Source organism: Umbelopsis ramanniana, assembly GCF_025399195.1.
Source record: "Umbelopsis ramanniana AG unplaced genomic scaffold K450scaffold_30, whole genome shotgun sequence".
NCBI lineage: Eukaryota > Fungi > Mucoromycota > Umbelopsidomycetes > Umbelopsidales > Umbelopsidaceae > Umbelopsis > Umbelopsis ramanniana.
This window is the reverse complement of record NW_026252116.1, coordinates 155,755-180,131: the sequence shown is the minus strand read 5'-3', so window position 1 is coordinate 180,131 and position 24,377 is coordinate 155,755. Positions and strand designations below refer to the sequence as shown.

Here is a 24,377-nt window from a genome sequence, read left to right as displayed (position 1 = left end):
ATAATATAAGAGACATGGCCTCGCAGAAGCAACAATCATACATGCTGGGTAAACATCCCGTATGAGCTTTCTAATCTATACTTGACGCCAGCGTCATTTGATTGACTGGTATGTTGCATTTTGCTGCTCCTGCCACTTGTGCGCTTGCTCTTTTGAGGAAAATTTTGCTGGATAGACTTGAAAATCGTCATCATCCAGCATTTCGTCTGTGTCGGCATCCATATCATGATTGGATGTGGGAAAGGTACGAGGCTGTGGATCAGCTTCCAACACATCTTCATCCTCATCTATGATGGAAGATCCTTGCTGAGATGATGTCAGAGTCATATCCGCTGCATGCGCACTATCAGAGTACAAGTGAGCACCACCGTTGGTAAGTGATGAACGAGAGATAGAAGGATTTGGGTCTCGCATGGCCTCCTTGTTATAAGTCTTCATCGCCAGTTCATATTCTTCCTGTTCCTTCCTATATAAATCGTAATATTTCTAAATCCCTTCGTCAGTTAGGCGCTAGTAAACATTTGCCTAACCGCAACTTACTTGTTTTCCTTCCTTCGATAGACTTTTCCATTTTTGTCCTAAGAGTTTGGTAACGTCTCCGAGATTTTCATTGGGAAATTCATCCTTAATTTTATCACGCTCTAGCCTGCAGTACAAGAAAAAAACATTTCCAGGCCCTTTTGGAGCATTAGGATCCTTTTTACGGCGTTGAGGTTTTTCGAATATGCGAATAGCTGGCTTCCTTGCCATATGTTGAGAATGGTGCTATGGCAACTTCTCGGTTAATAACACATCACACTATTGGGGCTGTAACCAAGATTTCCATCCTTACAAAGTCTAAACCGTCGTGGGATAGAATATCCGATATGCCGTCGGATTCGTCAGAGTCGACATCAGACCGTTCACGAACCCTTTCAATTCTTTCCAGGAGAAATCTGTCCAAGCGAAGAGTGAAAAGTGAGCGTTATAAAAAAATGGTTATATCTTTAAAAAAAATTAATCCTTGCCGTCCACCTCTGACTTCAATTTAAATTGGACACTCACGATCGTTCCAGTCGTAGCCTTCCTATATTCTTCCGTGCTTTGTGAAGTCGAACATGTAATATATCGTTATCCTAAAGAAAAAAACAGGTCAAACCCGACGCTCTCCGTACAAAGAAACATGTTGCTGAGTTAAGTACCTCTTCAATGTCATGGATACGCTTTTTGAGTTCCTTATAGCGCTGTCTGTATTTTTCTGTCAAACTGGGAGATCAGAACACACACTTGACATACTCATGGTGACAACAATGATGAGTACCGTCATCTATAACTCCATTTCGCTTTGGTGTAGGGGTGTCTGGTGCCTTAGTTGAAAAAAAAAATGTCAGCTAGTTCCGCTGCGGGGGACGGGCAAAGGGGATGGCGTACCTTTGAAGTAGTAGCCATCATTAGGACAATTGGATCGAGAGCGACGGAACGAATAGCTACGTAAAGAAAAATAACAGGAAGGGACGTCTGTGTATATTTTTTTATTATTATTTCCAATTGCTTTTCGGCGCCTTGCTTTTTTCAATAACACACACTATTGGCTGTTCTCAAGCTCTGGAACATCTGTGTGCAAGGAATTTATTGCATCAGCATCGACCGCGTGCCTGTTTATTTTGTTGATGAAAACTTATTTACCGTCTTCCTTCTCTTCGTCTTCATCATCGCTATCACCGCCCTAGTAAACAAATGGGTAAGTAGGCCGTACTTTCACTGTGATATATAGTCATTTGGTGCATGTACAAACCTCGAGACCTTCCATTCCTGGTAAACCACCAGCTCCAGCGTTAGCCATCAAACTGCTGAAATCCATGCCTCCGAATTGGTCGGCAGGGTTGACATCCTCTTCTTCTTCATCATCCTCATCTCTCCACTTGGCAAAGTCAGTCTTGAGGAAGTTGACTTTTTGGCTGGACTTCAACAAACGTGGCCAATATCCTGCGGATTCTCCGCCCTTCTTGTAAATTACCATCTGGAGGTTACGTGCAGTCAAGTTCTGCTTGGATTGCTATTGAACATAAAGAAGCAGTTGTGAATAACCGAGTACTTATCGAAGGCGCATGCAGGTACTATCCGTTCCTACCTCGGGGTCGATTTCACCATAGAATTCCAATTCTACGGCATATTCCTGCTTGCTTTCCTTGCTTGTTCCCTTGAAAGAGAACTTTTGGTTGTCGATGTGGATCTCTGGTTTCTGTAAAGAGTAGCACAAGATGAAAAGGAACGATGATTAGAATCTATTTGGCTTAGGATCGCTGTTTTTGTATATAGGAAACGTTGTTCCACATGGACGGGATCACGGTGACAGTAACTGTTGTTCATACCTCAATATCGAAAACTTCGACAGTGACATACAGAAGATCAGCTCGCTGAGCCCAGAGAACGGTGGGATGAAGGGACATTATTGGCAAAAAGTACTTTGGGTGTAAAGAGCAAATACCTCTGGCTTTTAGGGCTGAGGGAAAAATACGCGTTGGTTCATAGCCAGCGTCAATGATGTCACGGGATCGAAATTTCTTCGAGCTTCTTTTTGCAAAAGTCGGTCGCCAACTCAAAATTGTAGGCTAAAGTATAGCATTGTTTCATTGTGTTCCGGTATGATCCCTTTTTGGCTTTCGAGCAACAAGGTAAAAACTTGCAGTAAGTTCATTTCATTTGACACTCACACTATATTACTGAATTTGTCCGGCCATATTATTCGATTGTTTGGTTTACTGTTTGGAGCATGGTTTGGGACATATTTAATAATACAGTGCTAGCACCGAACTCTATATATTTATTCCATCTTAAAATTTGATTCTATGAACTTGATGGTCTACCAAAGTGTTTGATTTACCTTGTCAATCTGAGCAAACAACAGCAACGAATCTGCTAACGGATCAAAAGTTTATCTTTGAATACTTTTTTTCCAGGGCCACGTTGAATTTAGCGGTTGGCATGAACACGCCCTACCAAATCCATCATAAAACAACATACAAAGCGCTTCCGTTGATAAGGTACCGCTTCTGGGATTTGCTTTGCATATTAGCATTTCATTTTTGAGGAATATCATGTTGATTGAGTTTTTACATACACAAATAAAATCTTGCTACCAGCGGTCACGCTTTTCCCAGATGAAGGCTCATAAAAGTCTTCATCAACTGATACGCCTTTCTTCGTAGATTTGACTAGCAAAGATTAGCAGCAAGATGAAGAAGAAATACAAGACAAAGTTTCCAGTAGTAAGTTGACAGCTCAATGTGGATACGTAAATCGTGCTTCGCCCATGTCACCGCAGCAAAATATCTGCGGGCACAATTGTGCTATTAATGAACGAATTCAATCTAATCGATCAACGACGTTCAATGGCTAACGTTACACCTCCTCACTTTTAGGCACGTATAAAAAAGATCATGCAAATGGATGAGGACGTTGGAAAGGTCGCGCAAGCAACTCCAATACTCATATGTACGTTATTCTGTAGACAACTGAGCGGTACGCGCCGAAACAGCATACTAATATTATTGGAATATCATTAGCGAAGGCTTTGGAATTGTTTATGCAATCCCTCATAGATCAAGCATGTGTTGAAACACGCTCCAGAAATGCCAAGAGACTAACAGTGGCTCACTTGTAAGAAAATTTGTATTTTGTTGTTGGAAACATCACTGACACGAAATATTAACTCGGCCACGTTTCATAGAAAAAAGACCGTGCAAAATACTGAGCAGTTCGATTTTTTGAAAGACGTCGTCGCAGAGATACCCGACCCCATTGAAAATGCCAATGCTGATGAAGTCAAGACCGAAGGTGATGCTAAGCCTGCTCGAACTCAGCGTGCTGCTCCTTCGCGACGAAAACCCAAGAAGGAAGAGGAGGACGAGGAATTTTGAACATGAAAAAAAAAAAAACGCAATGCTTTACCTTCAGCATATCTACCAATCGAAGCGCTATAGCCTCACTCCGATACAATTGAGCGACACGACACGCCCTTCAATTCTATCATCCTGTATTTTTATAAGTTCGCGCGCACTTTTCCTGTAAACAAAATAATAAATTATTCAAAGCTAGTATGTTCACAGGACAAATAGAATACGCATTCAGGCATTTCTTTTATGATTTGGCATGGCGGGCCACTTGAAGGACAGTGAGAGCCATTTACATTTCTTTCAGCTTTTGAACAAATTATCCCGGGAAAGGCTATTACGCGATTTCGTAAGGTTCTGCCGAGATCGTGCGACTGCTTGATTCACCGCTTATCTTGCCAAAACTATCACCCACCGTTGTAAGTTGCAACATTGTCTTTACTCTTGATTTACTCCCCACTCATGACCAATTTGCAGCCGGCGCGAGAGCATTCACCATTACTCGGAGGCTCTTCAGATACCATGAAAGCTAACGAGCGCTCAACTAACTTATTCTCTCTGGCCGGCCAGGCTGGTATCATACTATTTGCTGTCCTGGTATGGAGTGTGCTGCTTACCACCCCATGGTCTTTGTTCTCATACCATCCAGCCGGAATGAGTATCCTCGTCGTTGCTGCAACTGAAGGTTAGTAGAAAATGAAACGACGAGCTACTTGTCTCAGGTACTCATCTTGGTATACCTTTTAGGCATTTATCTTTTGCAACCAACGCACACTCCGCAAGAGAAGAAGGAAGGGCTAAAGTACCATGCTATTCTTCAGATTCTTGGCTACACTAGTGCCGTAATAGGAGCAACAGCCATCTTTTATAACAAAGTCATTCATGATAAACCACATATCACCAGGTACCCTCATCGTCCACCTATATCGTCTTCATAACCTGCGTCATATCCTCTAATATGTCTCTTTTTCCTTTGAATTTAAGCGCTCATGCAGGCTTTGGAGTCCTCACACTTAGCTATCTTCTCGTCCAATTACTGTTTGGTGTCTTCATGGCCTACGTCCCTTCTGTGTTTGGCGGAACTTCACAAGCAAAAGCTCTGTGGAAGTATCATCGTGTGTCGGGATATGTGTTGCTGATCATGGTCTGGATCACTGCACAGCTTGGTGCTCATGCTGATTTCATGGTTGACAATTTCCCTGTACCGAGCTTTTTGTGGCTGTATTGGGTATCTCTGGCCCTAGTCGCGATCGGTATCTTCAAGAGAACGGATGTGAGCAAGTGGGGATTGAAAAGCCGCCGTCAATGAAGACCGTATCATTCCACCATGACTGTTACAATACGGAAAAGCAGTTGCTTAGAAAATATATTGTAACTTGCGCCCCGGTTGGCCTACACAATTGTATCCCATTGTCAATTACTTGATATATTTTATACCTATGACATTACTGTAAACAAAGCACAATGCCCAATTCATAATAGTTGATTCTTGCTCTATGCCAACTTGATCATACTATTTGATCAGGCTAATTTCGAACCATCCCTCGCGATTGATGTATCAAACTAATTGAGGTCTATATCAGGTACCCATTGCCTGTATATCATGGTAGCGATACATTGTATTTTATGGTAGCCAGTCTCGGTGAAAGAGTGCTCGGGTCATAGATGTTGATATATGCATAGTCTAGCCTCATATTATATCGCTTTGCACGGCAAGATAAAGATTCATATGACGAATATTCTTGTGAAGCTACATTGAACCAAAAGTCAGCGGCGATTTACCTCTACCACCGGGATATTCGTCTGTCACGGGCAAGGAATTTGGTAATCTGAATGCGGAGCGCGGGAAATTTTAACAGGAAGAAAGAAAAAGCCAGACTCGCTAAACCTCTTCAGACTTCAACCATGGTAAAGATTGCAGTTGTTCAATTCCACATTCGACAGACCATCAGTGATGAGGATTGGGATGTCAAAACCAACATAATGAAGGCTGAGCGCTTCATTGCTGAAGCTGCACAGAGCAAAGCGGATATCATTGTCTTTCCAGAGTAAGTGCCATGATCACGTCAGTCTTACCAGTGCCCCGCTGTCTTTTTGACAAATCAAATACTTGCCACATAGATACTTTTTGACCGGCCCACTGGAGGACAAATCCCACCTCGTCGATTGGGAGTCAAAGCATCATAAAGAATTCTGCACACTGGCGAAAAAGTACTCAATTGACATCGTACCTGGAACCATCGTGGAAGGCGACCAGTCTGAGGACGCCATTATAAACTGCGCCTACTACATTGATCACAATGGTGAAGTCCTTTTGAAATACCAAAAGGTACATCTATGGCACCCAGAAAGGAAATGGCTTACAAGAGGTGAGTGATGACAAAGGATACATGTTCGATCTGCACTTATTAAGAAAGCATCGACTAGGCGGTGACGGTTACAAAACTGTCAAGACGCGATTTGGAATAACAGTCGGATTGTGTGTATGTTGGGATATTGCTTTCCCTGAAGTATTCCGCGAAATGGCATTGAAGCAGCATGCTCAGTTAATCATTGCTCCTGCGTATTGGTGCTTCGATGATGCTGGTGCCATTGGTCTGAACCATGACGGAAACAGTGAAGTCAACTTGTTAAACGCCGTCTGTACCCTACGGCCTTTTGAGAATGAGATCTGCATGGTCTTCTGCAACGCTGCTAATGACGAAAACGTGGACCACTGCCCCGAACAAGAAATTGAACATCTTGTTGGCCGATCTCAAATATGCGCTCCTTTCAAAGGCAATCTTGTTCGTTGCGACCACGCAAGGGAAGAAATGATCATGGCCGATATCGACGTTACTGGCATCACAGATGATGCCGAACAAGTATATAAAATCAGGAAGGATTGGAACGAAGGCAATATTCACAATGGGCCTCAAAGAAGATAAATGTACACAATTGCTATTTTGTTGTCAGTTTAACCCTTTAGACATCACCCATCTCGCAACCATAAAAGCATGCTTTAGATTAAACTGTTGAATATCCATCCATTATTATTGTTATTACAACATCCTACTCTCCTTTCTGTACTCGATCTTCTCGACCTTGACATCGTCATCTATGAGCCTATAAACGTATATGAAGAGCGTAGAGCCTTGAATGTCCATCAACACGAATGAAGGAACAGCATCACTGAAAATGTTCTCGTTAGCAGATGCCTTTGATAAAACACGTTATGGAGATCACTTACGCGCTGCCAGGAAGACCTGAATATGCACCAGTTGCGCTACCAGGGTTGATGAAGTATCTACCTTCACTCTCGTATGCATCAAACTGATGGGTATGACCTGACAAAAGAACATCTACCTCCATTTGCCTAGCAGTAATATTCAAAGCCTCCTTATCTCCCCAAGGAACGATTTGATGTCCATGAATGACGCCAACGCGGAAGGGTCCATGCGTGATGACCTTTGATTGCGGGAAGGATGGGTTCTGCAGTCACACTAAAGTAAGTACATGTAATCATCCAACTTCAAAAACATTAAAGTTTACTCACTGTATCAAAATCTCCCTTTACAATGTGCACCTCGCCAGAAGAAATGGAGCGAATATAATCAAAGGTTTCTTTGTCGCAGATATTGCCAGTGGAAATGACCTGCTGTATTTTTCCAGGAACCTATATCATATTGTTATAGCCAGCTCCCTTATTCTCGAGAGCAGTTCACGTAAATAGAGCCTACCAATAACTTTTTGAACTTTGGTGACAAGTCGTGCACCCGGTTCGGAATGTGAAGATCGCCAATGACCAGTACCAACTGGAAAAGATAAAAGCGCATGGGAGAATAACGTCATGAGGGAGAGAAGCATAAGTTTAGCATTGGAAGCGACTGGATGTAGAAGGTATATTAGATGCAGCTGCAGCAACTTACAACCATCGCCAAGGAAATGAGTTAGAGGAGAAAGGTTGCTGATGGTTCTGCAGCGATATTTCAAACACCGTTGGTCATTTAATTCTTTCAGGAAAATCAAATTATTGGGGATGTGATTGGACAACGGACTCCAACTATGCTTGGTGTCAACAGTTTAAGCCAAACGCAAGTAAGGGAAAAATCATATTGCAACAAGTTCATAGCTACGCCTTACTGTAAAATTTTCTGATCGTTTGGATTCTTTTTTTTGTGACCTCTCGAATCATCATATTGGGCAATGCTCTTGTAAGCAAATCCAAGAACCAGCACGCCTTTCTAAGCGCTGCACATGTATAACGTTAATGTTGTTTCTTCTCAAGAACGTTGAAAGTAGCTGCCTTTCTTTTTATTGACTTTTATACAAGGTTTAGTAGCTAAATTGAAAGCCTGATATTGGTACTTAAAGTCTCTGTCTCCATCACCCTGTAACTATCCGGATTAACTAACGAATATGAAAAAACAATCCAGCTATTTTTTATGCCTGACAGCATATCAAAGGAACTATATAATATTGTTGATAAAATTTCAAGCATAAGAGAAGAATACTGTTAAAAATTATATCTGTCAAGAGCCTGTCATGGGAGCTGAGAAAGCCGTGATTGAGTACGGTATACTGTTGATTCATGATTGAATAATTACCATCGATAATGCCCGGCAATTTGTGCTTCACTTTGAATTTTTTTTTTTATGTTGAATATCTCACTGCGGCTGTGAACAATTTAGTGAGGACGAATAAGTATGGATATGAATTGTCGCCTTCATATCCTTTAAACAGTTGTTTGAGTTTCCACATTGCACGAACATTTCAAGGTACAGATTCATTAGGACAGTGCTCAGCGTTGACCACAGAAAGTGCTAAGAGTGTAATGTTATACCGAAGGTAAAATTATACTTTTAAATGAGTATAGTTCACAATACTCCGTGGCGGAAAAAAGTTCAGGAGAGACAATATCAAGACCTCCCAGAATACTAAAGTAGAATGAAAAGTGGTCCGATCAATGCAACTATCATTCTCGTGGCGGCGAACTTTTTGCGACTTTTAGTCAGAATATCTTTAAGACAACTGCTAGGTCAGGCATGGAGATGGGGAAAAAAATTACTATTGCCAGTAGGATATTACTTCAAAGAAATTAGAGGTAGATATGTCCTCAAAAATTACAGAGGACACGCATTCCATTCTCATATTTTCATTACCTTTTCGGAGACATGAGGAACCTGGGCAACTAAATTTGATGCGGACGGAAAGAGAACTGAGAAAATGCTTATCTATACCGTTTTATACTTCATTCATGGGACAAGATTTGCTCTTTGGCTTAACCAAACACTAGTGCAATACTTAGAATTCGCTCTGTAGAACATTATTACCGTAACAGCACAGTAACCTAATCTCGTTTCCAGACACAATTGAAAGAGACTCAATGGAATGAAATATCTTTGGAAGGATTAGAGGCAATAATTGAAGAAGATAAAAATGCTATAAATATACTCTGAATGTACTCTGGTAGTTCCTCCAAGATAAATTCGCAGGAAATCACTAAGAATACGCGATGTACCGGAAAATTCAGGAACGCATACCCATGAAGACTGTAAACATAGCTTTAATATTCTATTGTTTAATTTTACCTTATTTTTACGAGAGTTACGATAGCTTTTGCATGGTTCCTTCACCTCATTTGGTCGTGTAAATGTAGACTGAAAATGATTTTGCTGCTTCAAATTATTGTAACTAATGCAATGCATGCAATATGGAATCCTTTCCGCCAATTTTCACATGGAAAATACCCAAGGAACCTTTCAAATGAAGCAAAAATTACTGATTGTGATGGTTCGCTTTACGAATGATAGGATATGAAGTTAAATAAGTAGTGAGAAATAAAATAAGATCACCACTTGCCCAGCATCTGCTTAAATGTTTTTGCCTTTTTTTTTTTCTTTTTTGGAATTTTTTTGTGAAATTTGGCATGCTTTGTTTGAGAGCGTAGGATCTCTTGTGCGTTATGCTACCTTATAAGATTATTTTTTGTAAAGCTATGAGCGCTAAGATTCATAGCAACTATGGTTCCTCGCAATGTAAATGTCCCTGAAGTTTCGTAGCAATATGCTAATGTTCGAGTGAGCAAGATGTATAGCCATGCAACCTGCAATAAGTGGAACTAGAACAAGGAAAACAACAAGGCGAACTGATATTTCATAGCTGCTCATCTGCAATAATCTAACAAGAGTAAGGTTATATTATTTGATGAAACGAATCAATAGCCAAGTCAAAACTTAAACAATGCCGCAGACAAGGCTAGTCTTGTGACAATGAAGTGCAGCACCGGCAGTGAGTAAAATCATGGATGCTAAATACAAAAAGCGTTTGGGTCTTCCTATGAACGACGAGCCAGAGCACTTTATACCATTGTGATATTTGAAAGAACCTGTTTAATGAACAGGTATAACCTGTCTGGAGTGTGTTCATGCGCATGTTCTTTGCTTGGCACCCTAACAGGTTGTGACTGTTATGTCAGTGGACAAAGCAACTGGATTTTAAAGGCGTTGCTACTGAGCGACGAGTTTGTTCGCCATCCTTATTCCTTGCTCCATTGCTTAGCAACCTTTGACACTTGCTTTACTATACTTGCATTTCTGAAGTCGCAAGAGAAAATTGGCATTTTCTCAAACGCCCGTAATAATAATCTGCGGCGGCATGTATAGCGGCGATCAATGGGAAATAGCACAAAGAGAGAACTCAGCATCGCCCATGCCTTCCAGAAATCAACTATTATCTAATCACCCTGCGCCTACTCAACCTATGAAAAATAGTACCAAGCAAGCGGATTCAGCCATTCAAACACCTCAGCCTGATGCCAATTACCAGTACGAAACAGCTGCTGCTTACTTGTTGGAACTGAGTGGAAAAAACAATTTGAGAAACAATGCAGAAATTGACGCTATCACGGCACAGGATGGTATGAACGACCAAACAAACCACTATGCGCGTCAGGTTTCTTTCAGCGACAAGAAAAACCTTTACAATAATAATGACGATCAATCAATCGGATCTGCTACTGCAAGTGAGCGAACAGCTGCATCATATGGCCAATCTTCTGTAGATGATGATAAATCTCCAAACCACCATGAGCACAGTACACCAGGAGCACCTTTAAATAATGGAAAGCACGCACGCAGTCGCTCTAAAGATTTTGTTGAAGCTTATAGACGACAGCGTAATCAACTGGCTCCAGCTGTCATTCATATACCACGACGACATCACCCAGAAACGAGTGGCAATTCGCATGGGTACAACAGTTTGAGGAACCGAGGAGCGTCGTATGATGGAGAAGGTAGGTACAGCCCATGTTTATGAATTTGTGTAAATATCGCTAACCTTGTTAGCTATTTATCAGCCCAAACTGTGAGTAGTCTGTTATCTGCAGGACACAAAATGCCTCCTCCTGGATATAATCCAGAAGCTCGCTATCTTCGTGCCATTCGACAAGTTCCACAGTCAATGGGTATCAACGCTATCAATAGACCGCAATCAGTTGAGATTGATCAATATGAGACTGAAGATTCCGAAGAAGATTCCGATGAGGTCGACGATATAGATCACTTTTTGAATGACTCCCAGAAAAAACCAGATGATGACCCGTGGCTGAAAAAATGGGTAATTGAACACTTAGCAAAGATGACATCTATTTGACGCTCCTTCCATATTCTAACCCTCCTGATATTGGAATTTCTCTCCTAATAGAAATACGACGACCCTGAAGTATGCTGCATATGTTTAGGCGAAGGGGCTGAACAGCGTAATGCGTTTGTGTATTGCGATAACCCACAATGTGAAGTCATTGTTCATCAAGGTAAGAGATTTCGACGATGCCATTTATAAATGCGTCAATAGTCTACTGACCCATTGATGAAGAATGCTATGGTATCAAGAAACTTCCTGGACCAAATGATGTTTGGTTATGTGACCGATGTAAAGAACAAAACGAGAACCCTGCAGCAGTAGTGGTAAGTAGAGCATTTACATGGTATACCATTGATAGACGCTAAAACCTTTTGTGCTGCCATCCCCAGAGCTGTGCAGTATGCCCTAGTCCTCATGGAGCGTTTCGGCGACTTGACAAAGTTCATCAATATCCTGGCTGGATTCACGTCGTCTGTGGTACGTGGATGCCTAATGTACAGATCTCGGATGCAAATGCGGTCATCGGCTTTGATATAAGAGAAATTCCAGAGAAGAGCTGGAACTACGTATGTATACTTGCCTTTTACTTTTCAAAGCATACGCCCTTCATGATGCTAACCTGCGATTTTCTGAAAGAAATGTTTCCTATGTCCAGATCCAGTGTCAGCAAGTCACGGTGCTTGCGTACGATGTGATGCTCATGGGTGCAAAAAGACATTTCACATTTCTTGCGCTCAAAAATTCTCACTCTTGGAAGAAGCAGAAGAGTCGGAAAAACTGGCCGATCCCTATTTCACCTACTGCTTGGACCATAGTTCCTATAATCAAGGTGAACCCAAGTTAAATAATTGGGAGAAATGGGTTCGACAACGAGATCGATATTTGGTATTGAAGAATGAAGAATCCGCTGAGCAGCGCTCCGCAGCACTTTGGAATCGAGCACAATCCATTACTAAAGGAAACGATCATGCTACCTCAGAACTGATTCGAGCTGGATTTGGATTTCGTGAATTAGCTTCTGATCGATACTCATTTTTTGCCAAAGAAATGGCCGATACTATCTCATCTTCCCAAAGCACTGTGTTTCAGCTCGAAGCCGAAAATTTTCAACTAGAAGAAGCTATATCCAAGATGGACTCTAATTTGAAAGATACCTCACATAAGATCAAGCGTGCTGAAAAACGGAAGGTTGAATTACAGAAAGAAATCAACAAAGTTAAATCTCTTCTAGCTAAAGAGGAACTGGCAGAAAAGAATCGACTAGAACTCGAACGAATGGAGGACGCTAGGTTGAAGAAAACCGTTAGAGTCGAAAAACGAAAAGCTGAACTTCAGAAAGAACTCTCAAAGGTTACAGCTGAAATTGCTCAAGAAGACCGTGGCCGTAAACGAAAGCTTTCGCAACCTAATGATTTGAGCCATACTTCGACAAAACGTTACCGAGAGACATCTCATTCCTCTTCGGCATTACCTGACCACGAGTTCACAGGCTCAAGTTCTCCAGTATCTACACGAAGCAAACCAGCTACTACTTTCTCATTCCCACCTATCATAAGCTCTTTGTTCGGTCAGTACAATCACAATTCAGCTGATGCTGAACAGGATGAACTTAACAGCCCAACTTCAGCATCTCCAAACACCACTCCTAGCCCAACGTCTGGTGGTGCGATAGAATCGCTGCCTGACAATCCTACAAATGAGCAATCTAGCTCACTTGAACCAACGATGCCATCCATAGCACACAAGTCTATCAGTCCTGAAGCCGATACCACCAGTCTTCACAACCATAATGTACATAATCGACTGAGTCGTGTAACGGGCGGATCTGGTCATGTTAGTGGACTGGAAAATCATGGTAACAACTCTGATGCACACAAGCACTCTGATCACGTCGAAACTACTAGAGCACTTAGTGCTTCATCGTCGCCACCAAGAAGGCTATCGTCGGAGCAAGATAATGCCGATCGCGAAGAAGTAGTAGAGAAAGCTGCTAAGGCTGCCATCGTCAATGGAAAAATGCTATTGAGGAAGGCTCAAATGACACATAGCAAGTCGAAATTTCAAAACAACGAATCATACGGCAAGGAGGGCAAGCCTGAGCGTGTGTTGGGCTTAGTCGAAACTCTGAACTCCGTGCTGGGATCACCAGTAGAGGCGGGCGAAACGATTACGGGAGATTCTGAGTTGCTAGAAACCACAGCGGACGAAGAGTTAGTAGAGACCGACCTTGGCGATTCAACGGAGATCAATACCGATATCATCGAGACAGAAATGCTCTCGAATGGTCGAAGGTTAGAAACGACACCGACTCCTCCACATTTAGACCAGTCGATAACACGATCCAAGTCAACCGAAAAACGACAATCAGATGCATCACCGCCCATTTTGTGGCCACCAAACATTGGTCCTGGAGATGAGAGATTTAGTACCGATGTCGGCAGTGCGTCTTTAGGCGAACCATCCTTGTCAGGAGTCGAAGCAGCAGCTGAAACATACGAAAAGTATCGAACCTTTGTGAGGGTATCCCCTTTCGATCCAGAACAGCAAGTAGAAATATCCTTACAATATACCCCGTGGCTCAGCAAGTACTTACGTACTGACAATGCCGATGCCTACGATAGCGATGGAAATGATATCGTTACTGAGTACATCCCGGTTTTTGATGGTGAAGAAAATATTGTACCAAGCGTCCAGCATGATGATACTAAGAACGGCGAAAATAAAACAACAGCTGGAAAGCGCAAAAGAACAAGCCACAAACAGCCATCTGTCGAACCTGCTTTGCCCTCTCGGTCAGCTTCGCAAAATCATCGAACCGTCCAAGTACAGGAAACGCCGATGACGACAAGGTCGTTGTCACCGCGAAGGTCAACAATGATCAGAGTACCGCTTGTTAACCAACCCATTAGGCCACGAATTGATGCAGCCGAGCACGATAAGGAACATCCTCGTACCCGATCTGCCAGCCCCCTAATGCCGAGACGTCCGATACCGCGTTTAATGCCACGACCATCATCTTCTACGTCGAGTACCAATAAGATCAATCTGCGAACACAGTACGAACAAAACACTAAGGAAGCCAGTCTTTCAGTAAGAAGTGAAGCAGCGAGTAATAACAAGAAGACAGTCAATGGTCAAAAAGAGGTTCCAAAGCTCGATAAGCAAAAAGGCATCCACGCACCCATTAAAAGGGCAGCTTCCGATCCTAAAAGCTCGGCCACTCCTCCTCCTCCCAGTCATCCAGAAGCAGCTTTGCCGCCTAAGCAAAGAAAGGGCAGATCATTGGCCAAAAAGGCAACCACACTGCCTGCAGATGATGTTTGTGCAGAATGTGGCAAAAAGGAAATCTCATTGAAAATTGCCAGTGAGCTTGGTGTTTCCGCTGCAAATATGCGCCACCTAATAAGTATACGACCTACTAAAAAGCCCGGTCATACTGGTCAAGGCAAAGACTGGGATCCAGGTGTCTTGGTTCAATGTGAGACGTGTCGTAACAACTATCACTGCGGATGTACTGATCCACCTATTCGCAACTATCCAGAGCGGTAAGTGTATCTGAGCTTGGCATGTATGTTTTTTCCACCGTTCTAACGGTTCATGTTTCTTTACAGAGGCGTGCAGTTCCGATGTATAGAGTGTGATGTAGTTAAGATCATCTACCCTGAAGTTGAAGAAGTTCGACAAATGAATCGAGCACAACTCAAAACCGACAAGAAGTCTCTTCGAGAAAGAAAGCGTATTAATTACCATGAATGATCCCTCCCCAACCCTTCTATAATATTTTCTCCAGTTTTTTTCTCATACATAGTTTTATTCGTGCATCTACTATTTTTTTTTCTTTCTTTCTTTTTGGCCCCCCACATTTACCGGAGTCCGAATGTAATAAAATAACCCACCTCGCCAGAGCGCCTAGCTCATCGATCACCGTTTCCCAATCATGCCATTCCAAACTGACGACTTTATAGATTTCGCTAAACAATTCGTCAATCCTGACCTCTCCTCCTGGCAATCATATGTAGAAACACCAGAGTTCAAGGTGTACCGGCGGACTTCCGATCGCAACTCATCGCTGTTTGAGTACCGTATAATTGGAGGCTGGAAGGACATTCCAGCTAGGATATTGTCTCATGTCTACTTGGATCTGGCATATCGAAAATCTTGGGACAAGCACATGATCTCATACAAAGACTTGGGATCCAATACTTTTCACTACCTAATCAAGTAGGGCCTTTGAGTGTTTTTACTGGTCACAGACTAAAGCGGGCTGGAGCACTCACATTCAATTTTCCACAGATATCCATGGCCAATGAGTAATAGAGACTACGTTTACGAGATCCAGAAGAAAGAAATGAAATCCCAGGACGGGAAAAGAATGTGGGCCATCTTAGGAGACTCTATCAAGGATCCACAGATTCTGTCCCAAGTCACTCACGAGAAAGGCGTTGTGACAATTGATAACTATGCTCAGAGGATCGTTATTGCCGCCGACGGCGACAAGGGAAGCCAAGTTTTGATGGATTATTTTGATGACCCAAAGGTAAGCATGAAAATACAAAAGGGGCAAATGTTGATCAAGCAAAGTATTCAAACCGGTTACGACTGTAGGGCAATATACCAACTGCTGTCATCAATTGGGCAGCCAAGACAGGTGTTCCTGGGTTTATGAAGAGCTTGCATCAAGCTTGCATCAAGTTTGAGAAGGAACACCCAGGATTTGAAGAACAATCCGCGGATGTAATAGAATTTGAGCTGTAGATTTTGATAGCTGGTTTTCTACGCTGTGAATAAAATTCAATCAGCCATTGATAAAGAAATTTTGTTTGTGTCAACTTCAGCTTTACTGCGATCTTGGTGAATGTTTTTGCATTCTAAAATTTTGCCGCGTGTCGCTTTCCAATGTAGATTTTATACCCCAAGGCATGCACCGCGACCGACTGACCTGTCAGCGTACTTGGTACAGGCAGCAGATAAAGACCCAACCACTACTGTTCAACGCGGGACACGGTTTGAATTCTGCACCCAGACGGCACTGATGCAACACTTTGGAATGCAGCTAAAACACTATGGAGGACGAGATGACGGTGGGATTGACCTACGGGGCATATGGCCGCTTTCGACTTTAGTACATCACTCTCTACCTTCGACAATGGCTCTTTTCGTACAGTGTAAAGATCATCAAAAAGGTGTGAGCCCCGAACACGTTCGGTCCCTGATTGGCGCTATGGTCAGCCAGCAAGATCCTAGTCACCTCAGCATTGGAATACTAGCCTCCCCGTATACGCAAAAGGGATTCACTAGACAAGTCATTAGGGCTTTCGATGCAACCCATATTCCGCTTGGCCTGGCCATTATAGACGGCCTGGATGTAAATGAGTTAGTGTTCAACGAGGCTGCCAAAGATGCTATGCCTGGAGTAGACGTGATTCAGCGCTTCTTGCCTAACGAAAATACCTCAGAGCCAATCATGACCTTCAACGGACGACCAGTGCCTATTGTAAATTGATTGAAGTGTGGTATTCAGACTGGGTATATCTGTTTGCTGCAGTTTGAGTGTCTCTAACCATTGTGGTGATGTTATTTCCAAAAGTATATTGCCTTTAATCTCACGCACATAAAATATATCTGTTTCACTATCATTACTGTCATACTATTTCTCAACGCTGATATCTAATAAACGTCACTTATGTTCAATGAAGTGAAAGGACAGCCTTCGCTTGTCGCCTGCCGAATGCTGAATCATAAAACGAGTCACACTTAAGCTTTTAAAAGGTAAAGCAATTTTTGCCATTGACTTTGATAATACCAACAGCTAGCAATGGATCTCGATGACGACGTAGATTATGAGTTGATGCAGCAGTATGAAGATCAGCTGTATGGCGGTCAGGAATCGCAAGGATCAGACAGGTACCAAAATCCACTACAGTATTTCTCAGTGATTTCAATTACTCGTTAACACCTGACACCGCTATTGTAGTGGAGGAATTGACAGCGACGTAGAAGACGCAATGCTTAGCAGACTGTATTACACAAGTAACACCAAGGGAGCGAAAGCAGCAAACGAATCTAAAGAAGCCAAGGAAAATACACAGCCAAAGCGAGATTCATCACCGCCGGCTACCGCACAGCATAGCGGAAAAAGAGCATATGACCAATTATCGTCTTCAGACTTGGATAGCGAGGACGACGAGGTTAAGGTTTACGGAGAAACAGCGAGCAGTGGCGATGATCACATCTATGCAGATGAATCTCGTCAGGCAAGCTGTGAAGCCGATTCGGACGAAGAAGATGACAGCGACGACAATTCCATTGTTTTCACGCCTGCCAAAGAAGTCGAAGACAACGATATACCCGTCACTAAGATCATTGACCTTGAACAACCTATGGAGCTGGATAACGGTGTCAAAGATACAGACGAATATGCCTATATGGACAGCGCAGCATTTCAGGTAAATTAGGAGGCTCTTGCAAATTGTAGTGGCAATCTATCTCAATTTTTTAATTGGTTTTTGTGTGTTTAGGACCGAAATAGGTATTTTCAAAACGAGGAAGGTAGACAGCAGCAGACTTCGAGAAATGCTTGCTATTTATGTGGACAACTCGGACATCAGCAGAAAGACTGCCCAAAGGTAGCTAGCTAAACAACCATGTGAAAGTGTGATCTGTGCACCCCTTTAACCAGGTAATGAATTACAGTGTAGACAATGCGGGTCAATGGAACATAGAACAAGATATTGTTTGGCAAATGTTCAATGCTTCAAATGTAAGAAAATGGGACATCGTTCAGCGGTAAGTGACACAACTTTACGAATGCATGCATTGATGCTTAGCAAGAGCTTTTGTTTAAATTTTTCATGTTGTGGTTAATTTAGGATTGCAAAAATCAAAGCTCAAAGGAGTGCTTCCGATGTGGCTCCATACTTCACAATAGCGAAGTCAGTATCGCACTAAACATTTCGTAAAGGTTATGGCTCGACTCTAATCTAAATTTTGTTGAATGTAGGACTGCCCTTCAATATGGAGGATTTACAAGCTTACCGCCAAGAAGAATCCAAGAGACGTGTGGTGCTGCCACTGTGCCGCTCAGGGGCATTCATATCTTGTAAGGATTTATTCTCAATGTGGAAAGTGAACAACGTGGATCTAACTAACAAAGTTATAAAGGATTGTAATGTGAAAGACGCATTTGCCAAAAAAGCAATAATGGCAAGAGACTCAATAAGGCACGATCATATGTAAGTAACACAAGCAAAATGAGATGGGACGACGGCATCCGCTAACGTCTAAAGTAATTATAGGTCCCACCGAAGAGAACATGATAACACGCATTACCGACGTGATCGAGGGCGCTCTCCACCTGCCAAAATTCAAAGACAAAGCTATCGAGGCGATACCAGTGAACGACGTTCAAGATACGATGATCATCATGGACGATCTAGACGAGACGAAACCGTATCACACAATCGATCCAATAACTACCATAAGCATGAATCACATAGAAAACCGTACAATCAACCCAAACCACAATCCAACCATACCCCCACAAACCGTAACCAACGAAGTGGTAATGACTATAGGCGATCCGATCCGCAACCAACGCGATCAGGCACATTACAACTTTCGAATAATGATGGACGAGGGCGACATGGTGGTAATAATTATAGTAATGATTTTCCACGTAACGCACCCAAGCTTCCCCAGCCTACCTCCAGTGGTATTATTGGACTTCCTCCAGGTAACCGAGGATCTCCAAGGTACCGTGGAGGTTACCGGGCGGCGGTGTAACGCTTGAGAAATAAAAATTCAGTCAGCAACATTTCACATGCGGGAAACAATTATAATTTTTTTAAATTGGGCTTTTTTACCCTGTCTTCTCCTCTCCTTTCCTTACCTTTTCACTTCAACTACATTCTTAACGATTTATGCCCACTGTCATCGAGCTTCCGAGCTCGGATAAGCCATCGAACAAAGAGGATGCTGAACGCACGAGAATTATAGAAGAAAGGAATGCGCTGCAACTGAAGGTAAGCGTTGTTGTCTTCGTTGTCCCTCTTCGCTTCCCCTTATTCCTACGTGACGACATAATCCCTCACCATGGCGTATACCAATAACATATCTTAAATTGACAGGCTCACAAAATGAGATCTGCCATCGACCAACTGACAGACCAGCTAGAAACCACAGGCCAACAGGTTTCCTATTTACGAAATCGACTGCTACGCATAGAATCTAGCAATCTTTTGTTGTTAGATGGAATTAAAAGTGCCGTGGTTAACACTACTCCACCAGAAGACGAAGAACTTTCAGATTGGCAGGAAGATCGATATATTAGAATTCGTAAACATTTGCAGCAACTCATAAAACAGGCTGAAGCGACACTGGTTTCCACCGGCCAGGAAGACGCTCTTTCAAGCGAACTAAACGACCACACGTGTAATTCGCTTCTAGTGAGGGATGCCGATGACAGACCCGGTCAAGAGAAAATTGCTCACGAATTCAATGCTCTTATGAAGGTTGTGGACAATGATGGTGATACCGTCTGTGCACTTTGCCATGTTAAATCCAAGCGACAGGAACCAAAAAATTTTCTGGTCAAATTGAGTTCAAAATTGGGCATTCCCCACGAAATTGTCATGGCAATATGTAAAACTATGCCATACCTTGCGCGACACGCCTTTTCAGCATTCACTATATTGACAGCCCTTATTCCTGCTGTACGTGCTATTCTTGGTCGTCGTAGAAAGAAAGGTAGCATACCAAAACCGCGAGTTACAACGGTCAACCGTACAAAAACAGCTATCATATCTGAAGTAGTTTATTTTGCCATCATGTTTATAACTTACACCCGCGAAATATTTGGATCGGATGGCACTTTATCCTCTATCATATCGAGAGGAAAAGAATTATGGCATATCATAACGTCTGATGCCACCAAGGAAATCGAAGACGGTGGCTCCCATACTAAAAAACGCGAGCGTATCCTATGCAGCTTCGGAAGTTTAATCAACAAACTATATGCATTCATCGAAACAAACGAAAGAAACGAAAAGAATGTTAAAAAGGTCGTAAGCAACACCGTCAAAGTGGAAACCTTAGTAGGCAAATTGACGCAGGCGTCAAAATCGTCTAGCTCGCCTCTCATGCATATGGCCACCATGTTCATTTATGCTGCCGGCCTTGTTGGCGCCTGGGAAGTTAGCAAAAGAGCGACAACTTCCATATGATGATGAGGATCCCTGCCCTCCCTGACATTCAAACCTTAAATGCTGGCAAGCCGTTGCACTTGTAAATAATAAGTATACTGCCAGTCGGTTTAACTCACCTCATCTTATGAATAACTATATCACTGCAATCCTTTTTAATGGAACCATGTAATTTCACCCTCACAAAAATTAATTATATACCAGTAAACTACTGACTCGCATCATTCTATAACTATGTTTTGCAAAAACTGTGGTACGAAAGTCAAAGGGACACTATTACAGCCCAGACGTATCGTTTGACAATCCTGATGATATTTGGTATCTCACAACTCCAAACTACATGTTGAAGGCTACGGTTATTCGGTTGGTCATTACACTATGAATGAAAAAAAGGTCAACAGGGGAAGACCCTTTCCAGCTTAGCCTATCGATTGTAAGATTAGAGTGAGTGCATATGTAGGCAGATATCTATGGTGTATTACAACATCATGTTATTGGACACTTTCATACATATGTTAATGTTGCTGTGTATTCGATGGCGAAAGAGAAGATGTTGATACGCAACTGCTATGGTGACGGTAGCCACGGGCATTGACAGTTGCTGCTGAGTCAAAGGCTTGAATCTCCGAGAAGTCTTTGTGGCTTATAACGATTTTAAGAAGAAGCCAAAAACCTGCTGTAACTATCGTTTCAGAAAGCGGTAGTTGTTTCGCTGGCAGGAACCACTCATAACAGGCAGAAAGAGACCTAGTAGGAAAACATCTAGACTCTCCCTACAGACCGCCACTGAACACCATATTTCGACTAATTTCCGTAAAATCAACTATTGGACGTTGAATCACACTGCGACAATCACCCTGTTCATGTTACACTTTTAGCAAAGACATACGACAGTTACAAAGAGCATCTACAGCACCACAGAAGTAACTGATCATTGAAAATGATTAATAATTCGACAGCATGGGCCGGCCAAAGTGCAGTGAGTGTGACAAACAGACCCTAAAGTATTCAGTTGAAGTGCACAAATGCTAACCATTGTCTTGACAATAACAGGCCAATAGACGAACAGTTGAGCAACTCGACCTTGCATCCCTAAAAGTCGCTCAGATTAAGGATATAGTCAAGGAATTCAATGAACTAAAGGCTAATGGTCAGAAGTGGCCCCGTATTACCCTGGCAGGAAACAAACTGGAGCTGATTGGCAAGGTCCAGAACCGTCTATTGAGCGTCACGCAGCATCCGACATCAGAGGCTTTTCCTGACCATATGGCGATTATCCAACGATATGTAGATCATCCTTCGTACGTACTATTACAGACTTTGATAGACAGACTCGTGCGGAGATACTAACATGCAAGGTTTGAATTCAGTCAACGCTCAACTAATCGGTCGACGGCACCTTCCACCAAAGCTACACCCTATGCCGCTGTAGTGTTGCCGGTACGACAGGATCAGTCATCTTCACAAATCAGAAGTCATGGATCTCATTATACATGGTGGGACCAAGTGAAATTTAAAGATAGTCCGTTTTATGAACCTTTTGATAGGGTCAGTACTCCGAAGATGTGCATAGGTAAGGGATAATGAAAAAAGAAATGGCTATACTACGAGATGTGACTTCTAAGTACGATGCACCGAGAATAGAAGCAAGAGATATGAGAAGTTCCGTCTCAATGGACATACAGCTCACCGAAGCACAGCGAGCGGCTTTAAGAGGCCCGAAAGATGAATCTGGCCAAGTTACGCAGCTACGGTTCTTTTGCACAGCAGCTGACAGTTTTAATTCTAAGCTTCCTGCTCTAATGGAATATCCGCCTATTTGTGAGCTGAAGGTCAATGGCCAGATTGTTGGAGGGGTAAGGGAACATATCTATCACCATTTTGCAACCATGATCTAGTACTCACATGTAGAGAAAATATTTAGAGCTTACGTGGCCTGAAGAACAAGCCAGGCACTGTTAATCCTCCGAACATCACACCTCTGGTCCAACTAAGTCAGGCGAGAAATCATGTTGAATTGGTGTATGCGAATACCCAAAAGGTAGATATTCATCTGGATTGGGTGATCATTGTACACTCCACTCTTTTTCCAAGTCGTGCATTCTTCCGATACTGAGACTAATTGTTATCATTCGGTATCATTTTAGCGATATGCAGCCGCTGTCATGATCGTTAAAGCACGGTCTGTCGAATCCATTGTAGAGCAAATCAAATCAACAAGATATGTCACGAAAGAAGACGTTTTGCAGCGAAGTACGTTATCATTAGAACTTTTCTCACCAAACGCTCCTAACTTCATTTCATACTAACCGTTTCCATTACATTACAGTTCGTGCTAGAAACGCTGACTCTGACATTGTGGTTGGTTCCAGTGCTGTATCTATCAAGTGTCCGGTAAGTAGCATGGACATTTTACATTTTTCCAAATGGCATGGTTCGATATACTGATGATCTTTCGTAGTTGGGATTCATACGGATAAAATTGCCATGCCGTTCCCGCTTATGTCAACACATACAATGCTTTGACGCATTCACCTTCTTCCATATGAATGAGCAAACCCCTACATGGACATGCCCTGTCTGTACTAACATCATACATTCTTGGGAAGAATTGGTCATTGATGGGTATTTTAGCGATATTCTGGCAAATACCCCGAAGGAGCAGGATTCAATTATCATCGAAGAAAATGGCGAATGGCGTCTTGCTAAAGATACATCAGCGACATCTCTTTCCGCTTCACCGCCGCCTTCATCTCACAAACGATCTGTATCAGCCATGCGCGATAATACACCTGCTACCAGTCAGACAGAAGATGTAACTGTCATCGACGACGAGGATGACACGCGACCAACGCCGGTGTCAAGCACCCGATCAGCCGGGTCGCCTGTCAGTCAACGGTCAGGAAAGAAACAGCGCGTTATGGAAGTGATCGATTTGACGCTCAGCAGCGACGAAGAAGAAGAAGACGACGAGGCTGCGGAAGAGAAAGATTTCGTACCAACTGAGGATTTTTCGACAGAAGAAGCACCGGTCAAATCCGAGATTACACAAGAGAATCCAGTGGCCACGTCAAATGTCTCCAATGGGTATACCAATGCCCCCATCCTACCGATTCCAAGCACTTATCATATTAATAATGAACATACAGCATACGGGAATGGCTCAACTTCCTGGTCAGGGAATCACCCGGCTATAGTGACCATCGACAACGCTCAATCTGGAATTGACCGACCGCCGCTTTGGTTACCACCTCTTCGAAATGGTTCTGGCTCACCAAGGCAATACCAATCACCGCTGCGTAATTTGAGCCCACTGTCAACAACCTCATCGCAACTATCTTCCACCTATGACCCATCCAATTCTATACCACCAGTATCACGACTCGTCTTGGACAGTTGGAATGGATTCAATAGCGATCGAGAAAATAACTGAGGTCCACGTTAAAGAAAGGGGGCTTTTACTCCATCGAATGTAGTGTAGAACAAAGCCTGTGAGGCGTTTGGTCGTAGCTAAAGACTGTAAAAATGTAAACTAATAACTTTTTCTTCATGAAAAGAAAATTGAGGCATAAATAATATTAGAAAGGTTTTGTGAATAACCTGACTCTACGAGACCCGCAATAGCCCAGATGGGCTTTGTCGTTTATAACATGATTGCTTCTCTACTGTTCTCCACTTGAAG

The 24,377-nt window shown here is 42.7% G+C and overlaps 13 protein-coding genes across 13 annotated transcripts; 10 read left to right on the top strand and 3 right to left on the bottom strand.

Annotated features, from left to right (window-relative positions):
- Positions 1-24: 24 nt before the first annotated feature.
- K450DRAFT_242730 (uncharacterized protein) lies at positions 25-1,117 on the bottom strand. Its single transcript, XM_051589306.1, has 4 exons — positions 1,008-1,117; positions 833-935; positions 541-765; positions 25-486 (listed from the first exon to the last, which is right to left on the bottom strand). The coding sequence occupies exons 3-4, from the start codon at positions 748-750 to the stop codon at positions 94-96; spliced, it is 603 nt and encodes a 200-aa protein (XP_051444335.1). The 5' UTR covers positions 751-765; positions 833-935; positions 1,008-1,117; the 3' UTR covers positions 25-93.
- A 212-nt stretch (positions 1,118-1,329) lies between these two features.
- K450DRAFT_242713 (uncharacterized protein) lies at positions 1,330-2,575 on the bottom strand. Its single transcript, XM_051589305.1, has 5 exons — positions 2,352-2,575; positions 2,111-2,221; positions 1,775-2,035; positions 1,411-1,705; positions 1,330-1,346 (listed from the first exon to the last, which is right to left on the bottom strand). Exons 1-4 carry the CDS (start codon positions 2,427-2,429, stop codon positions 1,658-1,660), a joined length of 498 nt encoding a protein of 165 aa, XP_051444334.1. The 5' UTR covers positions 2,430-2,575; the 3' UTR covers positions 1,330-1,346; positions 1,411-1,657.
- Positions 2,313-2,810, top strand: K450DRAFT_242712 (uncharacterized protein). The gene has a single exon (XM_051589304.1). It carries the CDS (start codon positions 2,625-2,627, stop codon positions 2,784-2,786), a length of 162 nt encoding a protein of 53 aa, XP_051444333.1. The 5' UTR covers positions 2,313-2,624; the 3' UTR covers positions 2,787-2,810.
- A 364-nt stretch (positions 2,811-3,174) lies between these two features.
- On the top strand, positions 3,175-4,111 carry K450DRAFT_242708 (uncharacterized protein). Its single transcript, XM_051589303.1, has 4 exons — positions 3,175-3,248; positions 3,402-3,474; positions 3,546-3,639; positions 3,710-4,111. The coding sequence occupies exons 1-4, from the start codon at positions 3,216-3,218 to the stop codon at positions 3,897-3,899; spliced, it is 390 nt and encodes a 129-aa protein (XP_051444332.1). The 5' UTR covers positions 3,175-3,215; the 3' UTR covers positions 3,900-4,111.
- Positions 4,112-4,135: 24 nt separating this feature from the next.
- On the top strand, positions 4,136-5,181 carry K450DRAFT_280955 (uncharacterized protein; the record flags this gene model as incomplete). Its single annotated transcript, XM_051593380.1, has 3 exons — positions 4,136-4,557; positions 4,620-4,776; positions 4,857-5,181. Exons 1-3 carry the CDS (start codon positions 4,335-4,337, stop codon positions 5,179-5,181), a joined length of 705 nt encoding a protein of 234 aa, XP_051444331.1. The 5' UTR covers positions 4,136-4,334.
- A 583-nt stretch (positions 5,182-5,764) lies between these two features.
- Positions 5,765-6,856, top strand: K450DRAFT_242702 (uncharacterized protein). The gene is made up of 3 exons (XM_051589302.1): positions 5,765-5,920; positions 5,994-6,241; positions 6,300-6,856. The coding sequence occupies exons 1-3, from the start codon at positions 5,778-5,780 to the stop codon at positions 6,797-6,799; spliced, it is 891 nt and encodes a 296-aa protein (XP_051444330.1). The 5' UTR covers positions 5,765-5,777; the 3' UTR covers positions 6,800-6,856.
- Positions 6,857-7,971, bottom strand: K450DRAFT_242695 (uncharacterized protein). Its single transcript, XM_051589301.1, has 5 exons — positions 7,781-7,971; positions 7,592-7,666; positions 7,408-7,527; positions 7,102-7,343; positions 6,857-7,043 (listed from the first exon to the last, which is right to left on the bottom strand). The coding sequence occupies exons 1-5, from the start codon at positions 7,784-7,786 to the stop codon at positions 6,914-6,916; spliced, it is 573 nt and encodes a 190-aa protein (XP_051444329.1). The 5' UTR covers positions 7,787-7,971; the 3' UTR covers positions 6,857-6,913.
- Positions 7,972-10,402: 2,431 nt separating this feature from the next.
- Positions 10,403-15,349, top strand: K450DRAFT_242684 (uncharacterized protein). Its single transcript, XM_051589300.1, has 7 exons — positions 10,403-11,145; positions 11,209-11,468; positions 11,556-11,664; positions 11,727-11,818; positions 11,885-12,061; positions 12,132-15,040; positions 15,107-15,349. The coding sequence occupies exons 1-7, from the start codon at positions 10,509-10,511 to the stop codon at positions 15,249-15,251; spliced, it is 4,329 nt and encodes a 1,442-aa protein (XP_051444328.1). The 5' UTR covers positions 10,403-10,508; the 3' UTR covers positions 15,252-15,349.
- Position 15,350: 1 nt separating this feature from the next.
- K450DRAFT_280951 (uncharacterized protein) lies at positions 15,351-16,302 on the top strand. The gene is made up of 3 exons (XM_051593379.1): positions 15,351-15,716; positions 15,789-16,032; positions 16,101-16,302. Exons 1-3 carry the CDS (start codon positions 15,433-15,435, stop codon positions 16,248-16,250), a joined length of 678 nt encoding a protein of 225 aa, XP_051444327.1. The 5' UTR covers positions 15,351-15,432; the 3' UTR covers positions 16,251-16,302.
- Positions 16,303-16,317: 15 nt separating this feature from the next.
- On the top strand, positions 16,318-17,201 carry K450DRAFT_242680 (uncharacterized protein). Its single transcript, XM_051589299.1, has one exon. It carries the CDS (start codon positions 16,351-16,353, stop codon positions 16,996-16,998), a length of 648 nt encoding a protein of 215 aa, XP_051444326.1. The 5' UTR covers positions 16,318-16,350; the 3' UTR covers positions 16,999-17,201.
- A 97-nt stretch (positions 17,202-17,298) lies between these two features.
- On the top strand, positions 17,299-19,322 carry K450DRAFT_242677 (uncharacterized protein). Its single transcript, XM_051589298.1, has 8 exons — positions 17,299-17,399; positions 17,470-17,941; positions 18,014-18,121; positions 18,189-18,281; positions 18,365-18,427; positions 18,496-18,594; positions 18,657-18,727; positions 18,791-19,322. The coding sequence occupies exons 1-8, from the start codon at positions 17,311-17,313 to the stop codon at positions 19,275-19,277; spliced, it is 1,482 nt and encodes a 493-aa protein (XP_051444325.1). The 5' UTR covers positions 17,299-17,310; the 3' UTR covers positions 19,278-19,322.
- A 62-nt stretch (positions 19,323-19,384) lies between these two features.
- Positions 19,385-20,924, top strand: K450DRAFT_242675 (uncharacterized protein). The gene is made up of 2 exons (XM_051589297.1): positions 19,385-19,516; positions 19,622-20,924. Exons 1-2 carry the CDS (start codon positions 19,415-19,417, stop codon positions 20,714-20,716), a joined length of 1,197 nt encoding a protein of 398 aa, XP_051444324.1. The 5' UTR covers positions 19,385-19,414; the 3' UTR covers positions 20,717-20,924.
- Positions 20,925-21,711: 787 nt separating this feature from the next.
- Positions 21,712-24,314, top strand: K450DRAFT_242670 (uncharacterized protein). Its single transcript, XM_051589296.1, has 7 exons — positions 21,712-21,996; positions 22,066-22,268; positions 22,340-22,551; positions 22,620-22,736; positions 22,843-22,948; positions 23,025-23,089; positions 23,157-24,314. The coding sequence occupies exons 1-7, from the start codon at positions 21,962-21,964 to the stop codon at positions 24,126-24,128; spliced, it is 1,710 nt and encodes a 569-aa protein (XP_051444323.1). The 5' UTR covers positions 21,712-21,961; the 3' UTR covers positions 24,129-24,314.
- The last annotated feature ends 63 nt before the right edge of the window (positions 24,315-24,377 follow it).